This window comes from Schistosoma mansoni, chromosome 1 (assembly GCF_000237925.1).
Source record: "Schistosoma mansoni strain Puerto Rico chromosome 1, complete genome".
Lineage (NCBI taxonomy): Eukaryota > Metazoa > Platyhelminthes > Trematoda > Strigeidida > Schistosomatidae > Schistosoma > Schistosoma mansoni.
The window spans coordinates 17,222,629-17,241,588 of record NC_031495.1 but is presented as its reverse complement, the minus strand read 5'-3'; the positions used below and the strand labels follow the sequence as shown (position 1 = coordinate 17,241,588).

Genomic DNA, 18,960 nt, shown 5'->3' with positions numbered 1-18,960 from the left:
GTTGACACTTAGAAGCATATGATAAAAGTGGTTAGGAATTATTCCGCTATTTGGATGAGAATATATTTTCCTAACGCGAAAGGAGACTTATTTCTAGGGTATTCATAAGAATCTCAAAAGCGTATAAACCTAGTATATATCTGGATTTTGTCAAGGACTGGGTGTATCCACACAGGAGAGCCGTTTTTTCGGTAAGTTTTAACATCATTTCACAACTTTCGTTACGCAAACATACCTCACATGTTTTACGCATATAACTTTCTTTGTTTTAGATTGTGACTAATTACTTGCTTGAATGGAAAAACCTGTCGTTATCTTATAATATTATTTAACTGGTCTAATCGGATACACACATATACATGTAGGAAGCTATGTTCGGAAATGAAGATATGTTTGATGACGGGGAGTTATCCGTTGAATATTCCTCAGACGACAATTCTGAACCCAATGTTGATCTAGAAAATCAGTACTACATGGCAAAGTCACGAAAAGATGACAATCCCGACATGGCACTTTTAGAATTCCAGAAAGTATTAGATATTGAAGGTACTGGGAATAAAGGTGATTGGGGATTCAGAGCATTAAAGCAAATGATTAAAATAAATTTCAGGCTTGGAAGGTTTGATAATATGATGGAAAATTACAAAGTCCTCCTCACCTATATAAAGTCAGCTGTAACTCGAAATTATTCTGAGAAGTCCATTAATTCGATTTTGGATTACGTGTCAACCTCCAAACAAATGGATTTGTTGCAGCAGTTTTATATCACTACTCTAGATGCCCTCCGCGAGTCGAAAAACGAAAGATTGTGGTTTAAAACTAACACAAAACTGGGTAAACTTTACTTGGAACGTGGTGACTATATACATTTACAAAAGATTGTTAAGGAGTTACGTGAATCTTGTCAAACAAATGATGGAGAGGACGATCTTAAGAAAGGAACTCAGCTGCTAGAGATTTACGCACTAGAAATTCAAATGTATACAGCTCAAAAAAACAACAAAAAACTCAAAGCATTATATGAACAGTCTTTGCATATCAAATCAGCCATTCCACATCCTCTCATAATGGGAATAATACGAGAATGTGGTGGGAAAATGCATCTCCGCGAGGGAGAATATGCGAAATCTCATACTGACTTCTTCGAAGCATTCAAGAACTACGATGAATCTGGATGTCAACGTAGGACACACTGTCTAAAGTATCTTGTGTTGGCCAGCATGTTGATGAAATCGGGTATTAATCCATTCGACTCACAGGTTTGCGATTTATTGTTTTATTTTTTAAAGCAATGGTCAAAAGCAAGTTGATTGATATATTTACTAACCGAATATTTTGTAGACTGTATGACTTCAGAATATTTCGAATCTATCTGATTGTGCTTGACGTTGCAACTCATACTCCTCTGTGACTGAATTGTTTAGAGTTATAGCAAACTAAAAGTGCTGCATAACTCCGAAGCAAAAATGGCATATAATCCACCATCACAAGGGGTTAGACAATCGTCAAGGCATAGGAATTCGTCTTAAGCAAATTCAAAATATGTAAAAGGCTCATTCCTAAGTAGCAAACCAAGTTTATACCAGATGGTCGATTCATTTATGACTTTTTTACTCTCATTCAGTTACTTAAATATCACGTAAATTACAAGGGACTAATCCTTTTTATGTAATATGGGGTAACTCATCTACTAAATGCAGTTACGTTTACTTAGTATTTAGCCATAGCTTTGGTGTAAGTGTTTGTAGTACTTTTCGGTCTGAGTCTGAACCCTTATGGTTGAGATCATATCAGAGCTGTCTTCAGTGTGTTGAACCAGAATATGCTCTAATAATTTTGCTAGAAGGCAATACACTTGAAGTGTTTTTAGGTTTCGAAAGCTCCATTAGAATATATTGATTATGCTAAGCATCATAATAATCTCCACATAGTTTCAAACCAACGGGATCATAGAGGGTCCCTTAAAGTTGCCATTCCTTTGTTTTGGGGATTAGTAACTATCTGAAAGCAATTTTGTAGAGGTTGAGTGATTATAGTGTTGATCGATGCTTCAAAAGCTCGTAATTACATGCATCGTTTCACATGTTCTTATGTGGTGTCATCATTTCCTTTACCCTAATATTATTTACATATTTTCCTTAAACTGAATTTACTTTGTAGGAAACAAAGCCGTACAAAAATGATCCTCAGATCGTGGCTATGACAAGTCTTGTAACAGCTTATCAGAACAATAATATCGTAGAATTTGAGTCCATTTTACGACATCAACGTGATTCAATTATGGAAGACTCCTTTATTCGCGAACACATTGAAGATTTACTTCGTAATATCAGAACTGAAGTTCTCATCAAATTAATTCGTCCGTACACCCGAATACGCATACCTTTCATTTCACAACGGTTAAATCTAAGCGATCCAGAAGTAGAAAGTCTTCTAGTGGCTTGCATTTTAGACAACACAATACAAGCGCGAATCGACCAAGAACATCAGATTTTGGTGCTTAGTACAGAGGCTACTTCAGAAGCGCGTTACCAGGCCCTCGACAAGTTAGCCCTACGGTTACGGCATTTACAAACGGCAATGTCCAACAGAGTTCCTATAACTAATTAAAGAGCTTTTGAATTTAAACAATGACAGTAAATCAATATAACATACAAAAGTTCAACTTTAATAGCTTTGATATTATTATGAACTAATGGGTACTTCGTAGATTCTGATTTATACTTTGTTATTTAAACGTTTTCGCAATGTGCAAGAAAAACATTTATCTGATCACGGACTTCCTAATTTTGAAAAGTAAACGTGATTCTTACCACTGACCATCAGGATTATAGTGGTATATATCCCGCCACATTATTTCCTTACACCGACTTTTCCTCAACGCATAAAAATTACAAAAAGCGTACGATTTGCAAACAAAAACGTTGTTAACAATTTTATGTAAAATTTACTATGGCAAAAATACAAGTGATAATGCAAGTAATTTACGTTCATCCATCAAGTGATAACAAGTACAATGTAGACTGCGTGCATACTAAAACTGATGGATAGGGTTTGTCTGTAGCAACAAATCCAATTATTGGGTCATTAGTTGGTAGGGTAACTACGTGTTGTGATGCGACATGTACAATCTTTTGCTTTTGTGTCGAAGATGAGTTAGCTGTTGTGCGTCTCTGGAGTTCTGTATCCCCAGAATTATTAGATATGGGCTGACAATATATGTAGATTCTCCTTGTCAAGTCTGCAACTGCCACAAACTTCAGTGGAGATCCGTCAGATAAAACTGGACTAGAAACAAATCTACTATCACGTTTACTGGCAAGGACGTAGCCAAATGCTTGCAAAGTTGAGACATGTCTCCATACACATGGGTCTTTTCCTGTCATTGTATTCTGGCATAATGGTAACCAAACTATCCCGTCTACATCATGACGGATACAGAAAGCGTGAGTCGCATTTGGTTTCCACGTAGCACAACGGATTTTGAACAACCATTGATGTCCTGATAAATAGGCCTAAATTAAAGGAATTCGCTTATTAAACAAACTTAATATAAAGAGGTTTATCTAGTTAGTTCGAATCATGTATAAACAATATTCAATTAAAAGTGAGTGCGAAAACGAAACTGAAAAAATAACTAAATTTATGGGTCTTGGAAGCCTACGTCTAACGTGAATAAATTTTTTAGAAAGGTGACTTGGCTGGAATATAGTTTCAAAATAATACTTGCAGAACGTTATCATAAAGATTGCGTAGGTTACTTTTAAACAATAACACTGGTTATTCGTAATATCAGTGCAAATGTTTTCGTATCAGTAACGAAACCACATCCAAAAAATATAACGGGCGTTATGACAGTCGTCCCATCAGATTCATCTAGTTGTTTTCAGAAAAAAATAAGCTATATTGAAGACAGGTCTACTTAGGCTCCATTATCGTTAATAACTAACGGAGGAAGGTTAACCACTTACTGTAAGTTTGGAGTACTTGGGAAATCTGTCTAAACACAGGTTTCAGCCTGAACTCCCAGCAAATCTTCTTCATTGACCAGTCATATTTCTGACCCTAAGAATGGTTTGGTTACGGGTTATTTAGTGTAAATGAATAGTTCGCAACTTTCCGACAATAAAACACGATGTCTAACCTACAGTCTTGCTGGGTCAATTCACTGTATGCAACAGGTAAAAAATGGACAGGTCGTATAAGTTGGTCAGTCAGTCGCAACGTAGAACTTCGTACGTACGTACAGCAGTTCGAGTTGCGATACCACATTAGCACAGAGATGCAGTTGTCGATTCGAACCCCATAGTGGTAGATGTAGTAAGAGTATAAGCATTATGTGAAGATGTTATTCAAGGAGTATAATCCAGTGAAATAAATTTGGAAAGAGAAAAAAGAAAGGGACATGAAGAATTTAGAAGATTAGAATTAGGGAGAACACAAAGAGTGGATGCATCTTCGTCATTGCACACGATTTTGAGCCATGTCATTCAAGGTCTTTAACCATCGATTGCTATCATCTCGCGAATCCCAACCAGGTAGTCTACGCCTACCAGCATGGCTCAGTCCAATTGTCAGTGACTTCATTGATTTGTGCCACGTTTCGGTCTGGCCGCCCCTAGCTTTCTTCCAACTCACTCCTACACCATAAAACATAGCACGTCGGTGGCTGGACATACGTAACACGTGTCACAGCCATCTCAGCTGATGAAGTTTCACTACTTCATCAATCAATTTGCCATCCTTACCTAGTACCCAACTCCGCCTGTAGCTCCTCCGGAGGCTACTGCCGGTCCCAAACCCGGGTAAAGGAGGAGGGTTGGGCATGGGGTTAGCGACTCCATCCCGTAGAAAACCAACTCGCTAAAAAAACGCTAACCAGAAAAAATTATTCAAACCACTTAAACTCTGCCCTGGGAGTAGAAGGAATAATTATGACGTCTCATGATGAAAGCCGAGTTCCTTCGGAAGTCATGAGGCTGATTCACCTTCTTACAACCAGAGCGACAATTTTTATAGGTACATGGAATGTCCGGACAATGTGGGAGACCGGAAGAGTCTTCCAAATTGCTGCAGAAATGAGAAAATACAACCTGGAGGTGCTTGGAATCAGTGAAACACATTGGACGCAGGTTGAACAACAACGACTATCTTCAGGGGAACTTCTGTTATACTCCGGTCATGAAGAAGAAAATGCCGCACATACACAAGGAGTTGCATTGATGCTGTCCAGAAAAGCACAAAATGCACTTATTGGATGGGAATCTGATGGACCAAGGATCATCAAAGCCTCCTTCAAAACAAAGAGAGAGGGCATTACAATGAACATCATCCAATGCTATGCGCCGACCAGCGACTACGATGAAGACGCTAAAGACCAATTCTACGATAGGCTGCAGTCGATCTTCGAGAAGTGCTCAACCAAGGAGCTGACCATTCTGATGGGAGATTTCAATGCCAAGGTTGGAAAGGACAACACTGGATACGAAGGCGTCATGGGACGACATGGACTGGGAGAAAGGAACGAAAATGGTGAGAGATTTGCAAACCTATGTGCCTTCAATAAACTGGTCATAGGTGGCACCATATTCCCACACAAAAACATACACAAAGCCACTTGGATTTCACCGGATCACACTACACAGAATCAAATCGACCATATCTGCATCAACAAAAAGTTCAGGAGGACGATGGAGGATGTGAGAACCAGAAGAGGAGCTGATATAGCATCCGATCACCATTTGCTGGTCGCCAAGATGAAACTAAAACTTAAGAAGCACTGGACAACGGCGCGGACAACATCACAAAAGTTTAATACGGCCTTTCTTCGAGGTGCTGACAAACTCAACAAATTCAACATAGCCCTCAGCAACAGGTTCCAGGCCTTTCATGATCTGCTCAATGGAGAGGGAACCACCATGGAGAGCAACTGGAAAGGTACCAAGGAGGCAATCGTTTCAACATGTCAGGAGGTTCTGGGCCAAAAGAAGCACCATCACAAGGAATGGATCACTGTTGGTACACTGAATAAGATTGAAGGAGGAACAAGAAGGCAGCAATCAATATCAGCCGAACAAGAGCGGAAAAAGCCAAGGCACAAACCGAATACACAGAGGTAAACAAGCAAGTGAAGAGGAGCATCAGAACCAACAAACGTAAATATGTGGAAGATTTAGCAATGACAGCGGAGAAGGCTGCAAGAGAGGGAAACATGAGACAACTGTATGATACAACAAAGTAGCCGTTTTCTAACAACTGCATTACTTACCCGGTGGCCCCAGGACATACGAGCAATGCTTCGAAGACACCTATGATGGAAAACAAGCAGACTACGATATGCTCTACTCTTACCGGCCATGTTTCACTGCCATAAAGTAGGACGGAACGAACTGCTGCACGGTAAACCCGTCCTTTGGTTGCTAGACGGATATCTCGTGTACGCCATAAATGACGCAAGTTGACGAAAGCTAGACGAGACTTCTGTATCCGTGCTGAGATTTCGTCACACACCAGACCATAGGGACTGATGAGACTCCCGAGATAAGTGAAGCGGTCAACACACTCAACTACTTCACTCCCTATCATTAGTTCAGGTGCCGATGCAACCCAATCCTGAAGTAACATTTTGCACTTCGAGGGGGAAAATCGCATTCCGAACATACCTGTATTGTTGCTTATAGTAGTAAGAAGACTCTGCATTTTGTCAGCGTCTTCACCAAATAAAACGATGTCATCGGCGTATTCTAAGTCAACAAGTGAATCTCCCGACAAAAGTTCAACTCCTGGAGATTTAGATGATGAAAGTGTTATCTCTAAAAGCATGTCAACGACAAAGTTAAACAAGAATGGCGAGAGTGGACAGCCCTGACGAACACCACTTGAGGTAATCAATTCTGATGACAGTTCGCCATAGGCTCTAACTCGACCATTTGTGTTCGAGTAGAGAGCATTTATGAGGTTAATGTATATGTCTATGTTCTAAGGCCTGACGTAGAGTGAATATCTGGTCTATACAACCACGTCCAGGTCGAAAACCAGCCTGGTTTTCTCTAGTTTGCTCTTCATGAGCTTTAGTTAGGCGTCCAAGTATTATTGAAGCTAATATTTTAGACGCTATATTAGTCAAACTGATCCCTCTGTGATTGTCACAAGAGGACTTTTGTCCTTTCTTATAGACTGGCACAATCAGTGATTGGGACTAGTCAGATGGAATTACGTCCAGTTCCCAGATTCTACCTAAGACCTCAGTCAATCTCGCTGCTAGTACTGGACCACCATCCTTAAAAATCTTAGGGGTAAACCTGTCAGAGCCTGCCGCTCTCCATCGCTTCGGATTTCCTATGGCTTTTTTAACTTCGTAAAGAGTTGGGAGACTTACATTAACTTAACATTCAGGTCGACTGGGGATCGTGGGAAACCGAAGTGTGGCTGTAGGCTAGTTGAATCGAACTCTAAATTGTTCTACCCATCGGTCCAATCTCTTGGATTGAGAATGAATAATATATCCATCTTTTTCCGGGATATTTTCGCTGACAGTTGGATTCCTAATACCGATTTCCTTGACAAGTCTGAACAGTTGTCTAATGTTACCTATTGCTGCTGCCTTTTACATCTCTCTTGCTTTCACTACCCACCACTGTTCGCGATCGTTGCGTAGGTTTCTTGTTAGCCTGCGCTCAAGTTGACTCCGTTCTTCGTTATGTCCAGAGCCATATATGATGAGTTTTCGAGCATCTATCAGTGCGGTAGATGCTGCTGAGATCCAGTGTTTCTCCCTAACTTTATAGTTTACCGTACTAGCAGATATCACTGCTGTTTCCACAGCTTTTCGGATGTCATTCCAGGCTGCCTCGGGGTGGGCACTACTTACATGTCTGCCTAACTGTTTTTCTAGTTGTTCCTGAAATATATTCTTAGCTTGCCTATCATTAAGTAGAATCCTAAGAGGCTTCCTTGCAGCGTCTTTCCTGCGTCCAGTAAGACGCAGACAGATACGTGCTCGCACTAGAGCATGATCTGAATCTAAGCATGTGCTCCAGAATGGACGACAGTCTCCTTTCGAGCCCCTCCATCGGTAGCTGATAGCAATGTGATCTAGTTGGGTCCAACGTTGGGACGGATTCGGGGGTCGCCATGTCAAAAGATGTTTTTCCTTATGCTTAAAGTTAGTATTTGCAAGAAACAGGCGGTTATCTGAGCATAGCTGCAAGAGACGGTCGCCATTATCTGTTCTTTTAGCCACAACACCATAAGATCCACCCAGGTGTCTTTCCCTTTCGCTTAGTTTACCTACTTGAGCAATAAAGTCACCTGCCACTATTACTACATCAGAACGCCTAGCTGATGTAGTAATAGTGGTAGCTTACCTGACTGATGATACCCTCTAAATTGTTAATAATTTTTATTTCTTGCTAATGATTTATGAGAACTTTTCGGTTACAAGAAAAGGCTTGTGAATCAATGTAATTGGTAACCTATTGTAATATGGGTAGATCGAAGTCGCTATTCGATGTGTTAAGCCTGCTCTTTAATAAAAAAATGTTATGCACAAAAATAACTGGGAATTTACCCTAAATTGTTACATCAACACGTCTAGGGAACTGTCCCCTGTAGGAAGCAAAGCATGTCAGTATGTGCTAACTGTCTCAGGTTTGGTATTAGTAGAGTAATTTTAACAGTCTAATAATACTGACAGTATGTTCGGTTTAGACCAGACGATCACAGTATGCACGTCCCATAATTTTCTACCGTAAAGTTGAAACACTACTTCGCATTTAAGATATTTAAAACATGCAAAAGTTGATGGATATATAATTGTAGAACCTGAAGAGAATTTATCGAAAAGAATATTTTTCGTTCAAATATTAGTCTTTTAATATGATTGGGATCTCTAAACGATTAAAAGTTGATGTAATTAAATTAATAGCTAGGAAATAGAAAAGGCACAAATAAGTGGGTCTTATGGTGTTCTTAATCCCAGAGTGTAGCCAGATGTTATCTTATTAAACGGTAAAAAGCACATATTTAAGATAACTGAATGGTCACTAGGCACGTAAGAGAAATCTCTGTTCGAAGAATACCATCTAATTAAAACAGTTTTCTAATTTATGATGGACTGCTTATGGATACGTTTATCAATTCCTAATTCCATTTTCACACAATACCTTAATGAAACTACCTAGTTTACCGCTATTTTGAAAAATAACATTTAAAAAATTATATTGATATGGTTAATTTCAATTTTACTCCCATAAATTTTCAGTTCTTACTGTTTTTGCACTGATATTAACTGAATGTTACTTTGCTTTAATTTTGCATCCTCTGAGTTATTAACTGACTACTATTGAGATGCGTATTGCTGATTGACTAATCAACATTTGCTTGTTGATTTTTGTTTCATTATAAAACCCATATCTTAGTTTGGGGCCGAGACTAACTAACTAACTGAAGAGGAATATTTTTTTGCTCAATTAGTATTTAAAGGTCTCGAAGGGAATGCCTAACTTATCAGCTATCATTTTGAACTTATTCTGTTATCACTGACAAAATAAAGACATACATCTTTGTTTTAGCAGTCATATTAGATTTAACAATGCGAGTTAGTAATTAACTTAATGTCAGTCATTAGCCTATAGATTTGTGTACCCGCGCTTAGGGCCACACTCTTATGTGAGGGCTGGTGATACTAACAGGGTTTCGAGACCGAGATAAATAGGGACTTGTAGCTTGAATGGTTGGAAGTCGGGCGCTCAACCACCACTCTGGATTTTGGTAAGGCAAATAAATCCCCACACATACCTGATGAGTACGCTTGAGAGTTTCATGGTCGAACCGTTGTAATAAAAGATCAGTTTCATCTTCACTCATTGGAAAATCAACTTCTTCTAGCTGGCCAACATTGAAAGGCGGTTCCGGTGTCAAATCAGCCTTTTCATCTGATTGTACACGCATTTGATCATCCAGACCAATGTGATGTGAACAGTGCATTTCAGTTAATATTTTATTTTCACGTGGATCGAGTAACAAACGGGGCCAATACTGAGAATTCTGCTTGGTCATATGTATTTCAATGCTTTAAATAAGAACCACAGTTCGTATTTTAAATTTACTGAATCTAAGACTAATACAGGAAGGTAATAAAATGTGAAACAACCAACTTTAACTAGTAAGGTAAGAATTTACCATTAAAACATTTCGTAGCATTGAGACATTTGGTACATTTTACTACATTTCAGTTAACAAACGAAACACGCAATATTGGTTCTTACGTAAACAACGAAAAGACTGGCTCATCTGTATTAAAAAAAACTTCTTTTAGCCTACTTTTATTATTATTTATGGGGCCGAACTGTTCTATTTCGACGGACATAGACTCATATAAATATTTACAATTTCACAAACTGAGATGTGTTTGATGTCTACTATTTGTGTATTTTGCTGTATCAACTGTACAACAGACAATTCCTGCTACACTTAATCTTCAGAATGTGGAAATCATCTGAATTACGAGGAGTAATGATTCCCCGTGAAAACAACAGTTATCAAACTATTTTTATGTATATAATCTTTTGCATGAATTTGAGCATATGTTGTTTTGACGAATTAGCATAGCGGAATAATTCGAAAATTGTTCTTCACAGGGCGATTACTTTCCATCAATTAAAGAGCTAGTTAGAATTAATTCATTTAGGAAGCATAGGGTTTATAAACCCGGCTTTGAGACTTTGTTAGTGTGAAAGTTAATGGGACTACCTGACTACCCAAACTAAACTGAATGTAGCGAAATACGAACCTCGAACATGTTGGTTGAAAGTCGAGAACTTTAACCACTAATCAACTACTCCACCGTCTTCTGTTATAATATTAAGCATAGAGACCGGACTTATAATCTTGGATATTTAATGACGTACGAGTTATTTTTTCGATCATAGGTCCACGAGGATGTTGGCTTTACTGGTTCATAGAGCATCTGATCAATTAGTGTGATAGGGCGATCACTGAGTTTTTTAGTTTTCTTGACTGCAATATAGGAATACAGGTTTGCGCGGAGTATCTGGTGCTTAGATGACTCTTCGCAGATTGGAATGATTTCCACAGAAACAATATTCGAATCATATGAAGATGGAAGAGTGATACCATTTAACGTAAAAGTGACACTGATCAAACTAGAATTGATATCTTCATCGGCGTCAGTTTGTGTCCAAGTTACAAAAAACTCGGGATCCTGTCCAATACATGTATCTTCTGTATCCATTTGTTTAGACTCAGAATCTGTTAAAATACAATAGAGCAATCCATTTCAGTAACATGATTGTTCGCAATTTTTTTTAGATAACTGTAGAGAATGGCAAATATTAACGGCTGGAAAAACAATTATAGAGAAGATAGTTAAAATTCAAAGAACTAAGAAACCACAGCTACAAACCAGTTTTTTAATCTGAATTACTAGTAGTATTAATACTGTGAATGTGAACTTAGTCACGTAGCTTGTTCGAACTTAGACCGTGGTTTGGAGGATTACTTATTTGATATCCGATTGCAAGGATAAATGTTGAAACTCTATTCCAGCTATTTCAATTCTCGCTTATGGGTGAGGCCCGTAGTTATCATTTGAATGCCGTCACAAGCCTAGTAAAATAACGTAGTTATTGAGTTGTATTATATTCCAGACTAGTTTCGATGTGACAAGGAAAACCTTTAGTATTTTCTGTCATCATTTTTCCTCAGAAATTGTTTTTTCCAACAGCCACTGAAATGTGGTTTTCTGGTATTTGTACGGCATATTTATCATGTGTTAAAAATAAAACATAGTTGATAACCTTTAAAAATACCACCATAATAAATGGTACAATATATTCACAGGAATATTAAGAAAAGACTCGAAACGGATGCATTTGGAAAGTTAGTGTAACAAAGTTTGACATTCAAGTATAAGTTCGTGTATCCACCCTTAAACTATTTAGTGAATAAAAGTTGAAGGATATCAGTGAAATCATAATATTTTCAAACTGCATACAAACTACTTAAACAGTAAATTCACTTGGTATTGTTTATTTTAATCATCCCTCGATATTGTCTTAATTCACAAGCATTATAAGCAAAGATGGATAGTGGGTAGTAGTGGAACCCAGGATGCGCGTTTCATCCTATTTGGGACTTGTCAGCTGGATATGTCCACACTCCAGAGTCGATGTTCACTCGAACCCAGTACTGTTTGCTTCGGATGCCATCGCGTTATCCATTTAGATACTGAGTCCTGATAGCCAAAAAGGAAGAAATGCGCGTCCTGGGTTCCACTACTAGTCACTATCCATCTTTGTTTATAATGCTTGTGAATTAAGGCTATATCGAGGCAATCAGTACAGTATGCACATATGCCGATAAGAGACTGATCAATTGCAGTCCTAAACATCAATGGGAAGATTCAAATAAACAATACCAAGTGAATTTAAACTTCACTTCATTGCCAAAGCTAGTGGTTATCAGGACTCAGTAGCTAAGTGGATAACGCGATGATGTTTAAAGCGAATGGTACTGGGTTAGAGTTCCGGAGTGAACAGCAACTCTGGGATGCGGGTACATCCAGCTGACGAGTCCCAAGCAGGACGAAACGCGCGTCCTGGACTCCACTGCTAGCCACTATTCATCTTTGCTTATATTTAAACAGTAATTAATCATAGGCTTTTAAGATTTATTCATTCCTCATCTGAAGGTTAAAAATATGGAATTCAGAGAGGTCTCCTTTTATTCACTTACGGTTTACAAGTATGGTACGCACCTTGCACGATTTGCTAACGCTGGTCCTACGTAACAGTTAGTAGGGCAATGGGATAAAAAACTATTATTTTGGTTAACATCTGGTTTAGGTGTATCGTTATACTAAGCATTTTTAATGTTCTTAACAAAATATATATAAAAACTATCGTTTCAAGTGGTAAGCTGCATATGATGTGAACTAAAAAGACAAGCTCATTAACTGAAATAATCTACGGACACGAGAAAAGACTTGATAACAGTTTGTTAAGTTAACAAATGTAGGTGACAGATTGCTGTTTTTCGTATACGACTTTTCCATAAGATTTAGTGGGAATGTTTGTGAAATGTGAAAACCAAAAACTGTCGTGATCAAGGTTCATATGAATAATACAGAATTAATAAGAATTTCATTTATGAATGCTTATTCTAACTACTGGAAATGGACGAATAATTATACGAGAACGCTTAAAACATTTCAGCTCAGCAGTTATGCATTTTTCATCATGAGGCCTTGTAAAGGAAATGCCCAATTTGTTCAGAACATTTTACATATTTCAACGAAAGGTGTGAAAACAACCAGTCCCTTATAACGTTTCACGAAACTTACATTTATTAAGGTAGTTTTCATAAACAGATGGATTGCAGGAGTCATAAATAGCATGAAATTTTTTTTCTGAGCAAATATGCAGTGCTGAACAATCGCCCTCGAAGGCAGCGAACTCAGGAAATGAAGAGGCAACGAATTTCTGGTGCCGCACTATGGACCAAGATATGTTGGATTCTAGGAAATGAAAACAATAGAGCCTGTGTTTTGTAGGTGTTTTTAAAAAAAACAACTTACAAGTTTTCGGTTAAATGCTTTTAGTATATCAGAACATTTAAGGTGCCAACGTCGATGAGCAGAGAATATGGACGCTTATCATCTAGTGAAATGTCATATGGGGAATCAAGTTACACTTTTGATTATATTTATCGTTTAGAAATTATAATAACTAGCTATATTGGTATTAACTGTAGGACCACTTTTTCAAATTTCAACTGTCCAGGTGTAAGCAAATCGAGTAACTCAAATAGTTGTGTTTTAATATTTTTCGACCTTTTATTTTTTCTAATCGTGTCCTCCTTATGGGTCGATTATTTAAATCTCAGGATGTACATCAAGTGATTGGTAGATGTTCAGTATTTTAAATTGCTTTTCTAATTGAATCGTGGGAAGTTGAACAAATCAACCAGTGAAGCTGTGGTATGATGTAGTAGAATAACCGCAGATCAGTGACTATTTTTCTGTGCCTGTGTTGCACGACTATTGAATACTAATAAAAGAATTGTTGGGAAGTGACCGATGGTTTCTCCATAGTGTTGGACGTTAGGATCTGATTTGTTGACTTATATTTTACTCATATAGGTTGACAAAAAAGGAATTGCAAATGTATCACTAGTATTGTTTTCAAGTTACTTTTACTAGTTTACAAACTGATACAGTTTGGTCCATCGCAAAGGCGTATAGTGAGTGTTGGAAGTGTGACTTTATGCGCTTATTTGAAATTAATTACGTAAAAGTGATGAGACTATGTGTAGCCATCGCGAATGGAATATTGAGTTTATATTTTGTATCCTATGTATGAATCATATGGTTGACTTCGGAAAGTTGAAAACCTTTAAATCCTGAACGTCAAATTAACACTACTCTAACTTCCTAAGAGAATCAAACAAACTGAATAGGAGGAACGATGATCAGTGGACTACATAGAACATAATAATGAAGTAAAACGTTGGGTATTAACCACCATACACGAATATGATGAAGAATTGGAAAGTGAGCAAATAACAATTTCTATGCTATAAGTGGTGAAGGATTCTTTTGTGTCGTCTGGAGTTTGAACTGCGGTTGTTTAGAATCAATCTACTAAAGCATTTGAGTTTCTTTCAGTTGTTGGGTAGGCGGAAAATATAAACATATACCACTGAAAAACATTTACAATTTCGTCTTACCGTTTACTCAGAACGATATTTAACAACAAATTATTGATCAAACAGTTGTTAATAAAACCAGCCGTACGGTTCTTTGTGTAGATGATCAGTATAGTTGGGATTAAATTCGTGTCTATCATAAAAGCTGGGTGGTGAAATGTTCATCTTAAGACAAATTTTAGTAAGAACAGGTGCTTTCTAGGACTGTCTTCCTAATAAAATGTGGCGTTTTAGATTATGACCGGCATCTTACATAAATGATTAATGTCAAAATGTAACCACATACCTGGTGAGCTGTAAGAGATCCATTCAAGATATGTCACATAATTTGAAATCGAATCGTTACATATGAGGTCTTCCTCAGATTTTTTCGAAACACCAACAAATAAACAGTCCAAAAAGAGTTGATGAGAAGTGTCATCATAATTAAGTAAACAGTCTAATAGCTGACTATCTCTCTCATGTACAGGAGGTTGGATTCTACTAACAACCTGAAATAAGAACAAACCAGGCAACGCGACTAAGTTAATTGTGTTTATTAAGTTTGTATATTACGCTGTAAACTTCAAGAAAACTGATCACTTCACATAAAGACTTCAGAGCAGTCAAACTTCATGCTTGATTTTTTGGTTTGACAGTTTTCACATGCATATGCAACAATTTATTGCAATGAAAACACATCTCCAACAAACGCGTGGATAAAGACCTAGCATAAACTTCATAAAGTCAGTCACAACGTAGAACTTCGTACGTACGTACATCAGTTCGAGTTGTCATACCACATTAACACAGGGATGCAGTTGTCTATTCAAATCCCATAGTGGTAAAGTAGTAAGAGTATAAGCATTATGTGAAAGATTAGGGTTTGAAGATTTTATTCAAGGAGTATAATCCAGTGAAATAAATTTGGAAAGAGAAAAAAGGAAGGGACATGAAGAATTCAGAAGATTAGATTTTGGGAGAACACAGAACTTCATAAAGAGTAAAGCGAAAAGGAATCTGAATTTTAAGTTTATTGAACAGTCGAGATTGTTAAGTCAGCACTACCACTTTTAGTATACAGTGGTAATAATCAGATATTGAAGAACTTAGTGTACGAAATAAGAGTTCATATTCTTTACTCAGTCTCTTATTGATGACTTGTTATGTCAATTTTACACGACCAACCTGTAATCGGTAATTTTGTACGCATGCATTAGTTCTTTCCGAAAAAACTTAAAATGTAGCAATAAAACAATAAAATATTTGTGATATTACAAGTGCAAGAAATTAGAATTTTCGACGTTCCGCCACTTAGTTTAAGTTGCTTCTTTCATGACGCTACATCCATTCAAAGGAGCTAACAAGATCATTATCTTAGAAAAAAATAAGCCAAAGGAAAAATAAAATACCAACACCTTACGATTTAATTTTACTAATAGTATCATTAAAACATACTAAAACAAAACGATGTATCTTTAAACAACAACTCAAAAGAAATTTCATGGATCAGTATCGTAGATTTATCTTGCTACTATAATACAACAGAAGAACTGGAATGCACCTAGGAGCTAAGGAGAATTAAAACTTTCTATATAGTAACCAATACTCTTCGAAATACTTAGTTTAGATCAAAGGAAAGGATTCCTTTCACACCAACACAGAAATACGTCTACAGAATAAGTTTTGTCAAATGGGATGCTTTCTATTTTGGGAATTCTCCTCGTAAAACCTCTAGCACACGCACAAGTACACACCGTGATTTCTCACACAGAATCACCTTGAGACTAAAAAGGACAAAACAGTGACGGAGTCAGAACAGTTTTGATTTCGACTGAACTAAATATTTGGTCTAGTCCTTATTACTACTCAAACCTGTGATAATTTAATTTGGTTATTTATTTACTTACTTTGTGAGGAAGCGAACTGAACTAAGTTGAGAAACGTCAGAAATTCGAATTCCTACTAAGTGGGAAATTACAATATGTCGCTATTTTATCATGACCAACTTACCGAGTATATTATTTATTTGGAATTATTATATCGAAATTCGGTAATAATATTTTAAAAAATACATATGATGGTTCTAAATGAAGTAGATGTTTTTGAACACAATAAGAACTCAACAGAACATAATATATTGAAATCAACGATTTGATTTTACTATTTATTTTATGTCAACTGGAACAGAAGTCTTCCACGACCTTATACCAGTTAGAAGTTTTTTCAAGTCCTCCATGTTCACTATTATTCTTTGACGCAGCCTATATTCAGAGAGCAGAAGTGATTAGATAATATTTTGGGACTGAGCAATGAAAAAGTTTTGCTAGGTCAACAACGGTTAGATGACTACTTTTTCGCGACTGTGATTACAATAAAGTGAGAAATACTCACGTATTTAACGTGAAATACTACGAGTTAAATTTTAATTAGGATGTCACAGTTGACTCAAAATGACTCATGATCGAAAGGCTATGGATTGTCAAAAATGTTCGCATAAGTTATTCAGGAATTTGTAACTAGTTTGAATATCTATTCAGTCCTATGGTTTAATGATGTGATTAAGAGTGAAAATTTGAAAACTAGTCATGCACAGGGCTACTTTAATACGAAAAGCAACTACAGTAAGTACTGGAGCTAATTTCTTTTCAGAATACAAAAAGCTGAAAGACAAAGAGCTAAAACCAAGTGTCGAAAAGGCAAAATGGAAAACTTACGTTGAGTAAATCATTACTTTGTTGAATATCCGACTTAAGGAGATATAGATTATCTGAACCATCATACAAAGATACATAATATAGCGCAGGAAACTGGATCGACACACTACGAAATTTTTCATGAGATGGTTCGCACCAATCAGGAAGTGTGAAAACAATGGTTCCTTGGTTGAAGTTTTGCGGATACTGTGGTACATTTATCAACACTAACTACAAAACTATTTGTTTAAACAACGTCAAGAACTTACAGACCCATCAGTCTTCATGTAGTAAACATGACTGGTATCAAATGGATTAACACACAGACAGTTAATATTATTGTATGCTTTGAGATGTTGTTTAGAAGAAACTTCGTTTAGAGGTTTGCAGCAAATTCCATTTTGACTACTTGCCTCATAAATGGGTATTTTAAGCAGACTGAGTTTGTAAGACTCGAAATTCGGGTCGAGAAGTGAATGGTCGGGTCTTAAACTAACATTCATTATGTAGAGCGGTGACTCGTCTACTTCTCGTTCGGTTTCTGATAGAGTTGCTAAGGAAAACGTGGTAACAACAAGGTTGTTGCTCCAGCTGACACAATAGTTTGAAACATATGCCAAACAGTTGACTGACCAAGCTGAAATTAAAAAAATATACAAAGCAGAGAGTATTATGGCATTTGCATAATGAAGTGTTACTAATTGTCGAAACTGAATATCATGAGATACTAAATTCTTAGTGAATGGGCATGTACGGGGACGAGTTGTATTGTTCTATGAACTCAGGACTATATGATGCTGGCAACTAACCATGTGTTTACATGCTTATCTCCTAATCTTTGTGAAGCGATTTTTTCCTTCACTCAAGCCGTTTTATTTTAAGGATAAATCTTAAGTCTCTGGTGGCATTTAACGAGGTCAATTTGCTAACGCAGAAACCAATCCCAATGTTAGCATATTTGAGATGCGTTTCGTTTCTTCTGGATGTAAAATGTCGCTTTAAGACTGGTCTGCATCAACATCCGAACTAACAATGGGCAGCCAAGCAGTTGAGCGCGTCGAATGTTTTACTTATCTTGGAAGCCTTATCAGCCCTGATAGGTAGATGCCTGGCTAAATTTCAGTATGGATTCAAAAAGGTCAATTGGCCTTTTCCAACTTATGATACTTGTGGAATAGGTGAGATGTGCATCTACAAGTTCTCTCTTTTTTATTGTGTCTGTGAAATATGGCCTTTAAAAAGATAATTTTCTTAAGTTGTTGGCATTTGATTATAGATTCCTTTGAAGCATTGTTCGTTTACGTTGGGACAGTCAAATGTAAAGTCTGAGGTTGGACAGAGGGTACCAGGTAAGGGGGGGAAATACATTGATAGAGTGGTAAATCTTCATTGATTGAGGTTATGGGGACATGCATTACGCATACTTAACTGCCGCTTACCTCACGATGGTCGCTAGGGTAAGAGTAAGTTGAAAGGAATATAAGAGCTGATAAATGTAAACGTGGAATCAGTTTATGAAGTCACTGATTAAATGGAGATTACTTAGTTGGGCCCGCGC

General features: G+C 37.2%; 2 protein-coding genes across 2 annotated transcripts; one reads left to right on the top strand and one right to left on the bottom strand.

Moving 5' to 3' along the window:
• Positions 1–271: 271 nt before the first annotated feature.
• On the top strand, positions 272–3,517 carry Smp_020050 (putative cop9 signalosome complex subunit). Its single transcript, XM_018793470.1, has 2 exons — positions 272–1,259; positions 2,161–3,517. Exons 1-2 carry the CDS (start codon positions 372–374, stop codon positions 2,608–2,610), a joined length of 1,338 nt encoding a protein of 445 aa, XP_018647980.1. The 5' UTR covers positions 272–371; the 3' UTR covers positions 2,611–3,517.
• Positions 2,159–18,035, bottom strand: Smp_020060 (hypothetical protein). Its single transcript, XM_018793469.1, has 7 exons — positions 17,672–18,035; positions 17,424–17,633; positions 15,014–15,218; positions 13,364–13,537; positions 10,911–11,271; positions 9,799–10,072; positions 2,159–3,515 (listed from the first exon to the last, which is right to left on the bottom strand). The coding sequence occupies exons 1-7, from the start codon at positions 17,903–17,905 to the stop codon at positions 2,991–2,993; spliced, it is 1,983 nt and encodes a 660-aa protein (XP_018647979.1). The 5' UTR covers positions 17,906–18,035; the 3' UTR covers positions 2,159–2,990.
• Positions 18,036–18,960: the final 925 nt, after the last annotated feature.

Coding starts and splice junctions, on each gene's coding strand:
- Smp_020060 (XM_018793469.1), bottom strand. CDS start 17,905: ATGAATGTTAGTTTAAGACCCGACCATTCACTTCTCGACCCGAATTTC. Junction 11,272..13,363: donor TGAAAACTACCTTAATAAAT/GTAAGTTTCGTG, acceptor GTATTTTAACAG/ATTCTGAGTCTAAACAAATG. Junction 10,073..10,910: donor TATGATCGAAAAAATAACTC/GTACGTCATTAA, acceptor TCTTATTTAAAG/CATTGAAATACATATGACCA.
- Smp_020050 (XM_018793470.1), top strand. CDS start 372: ATGTTCGGAAATGAAGATATGTTTGATGACGGGGAGTTATCCGTTGAA. Junction 1,260..2,160: donor TTAATCCATTCGACTCACAG/GTTTGCGATTTA, acceptor TTTACTTTGTAG/GAAACAAAGCCGTACAAAAA.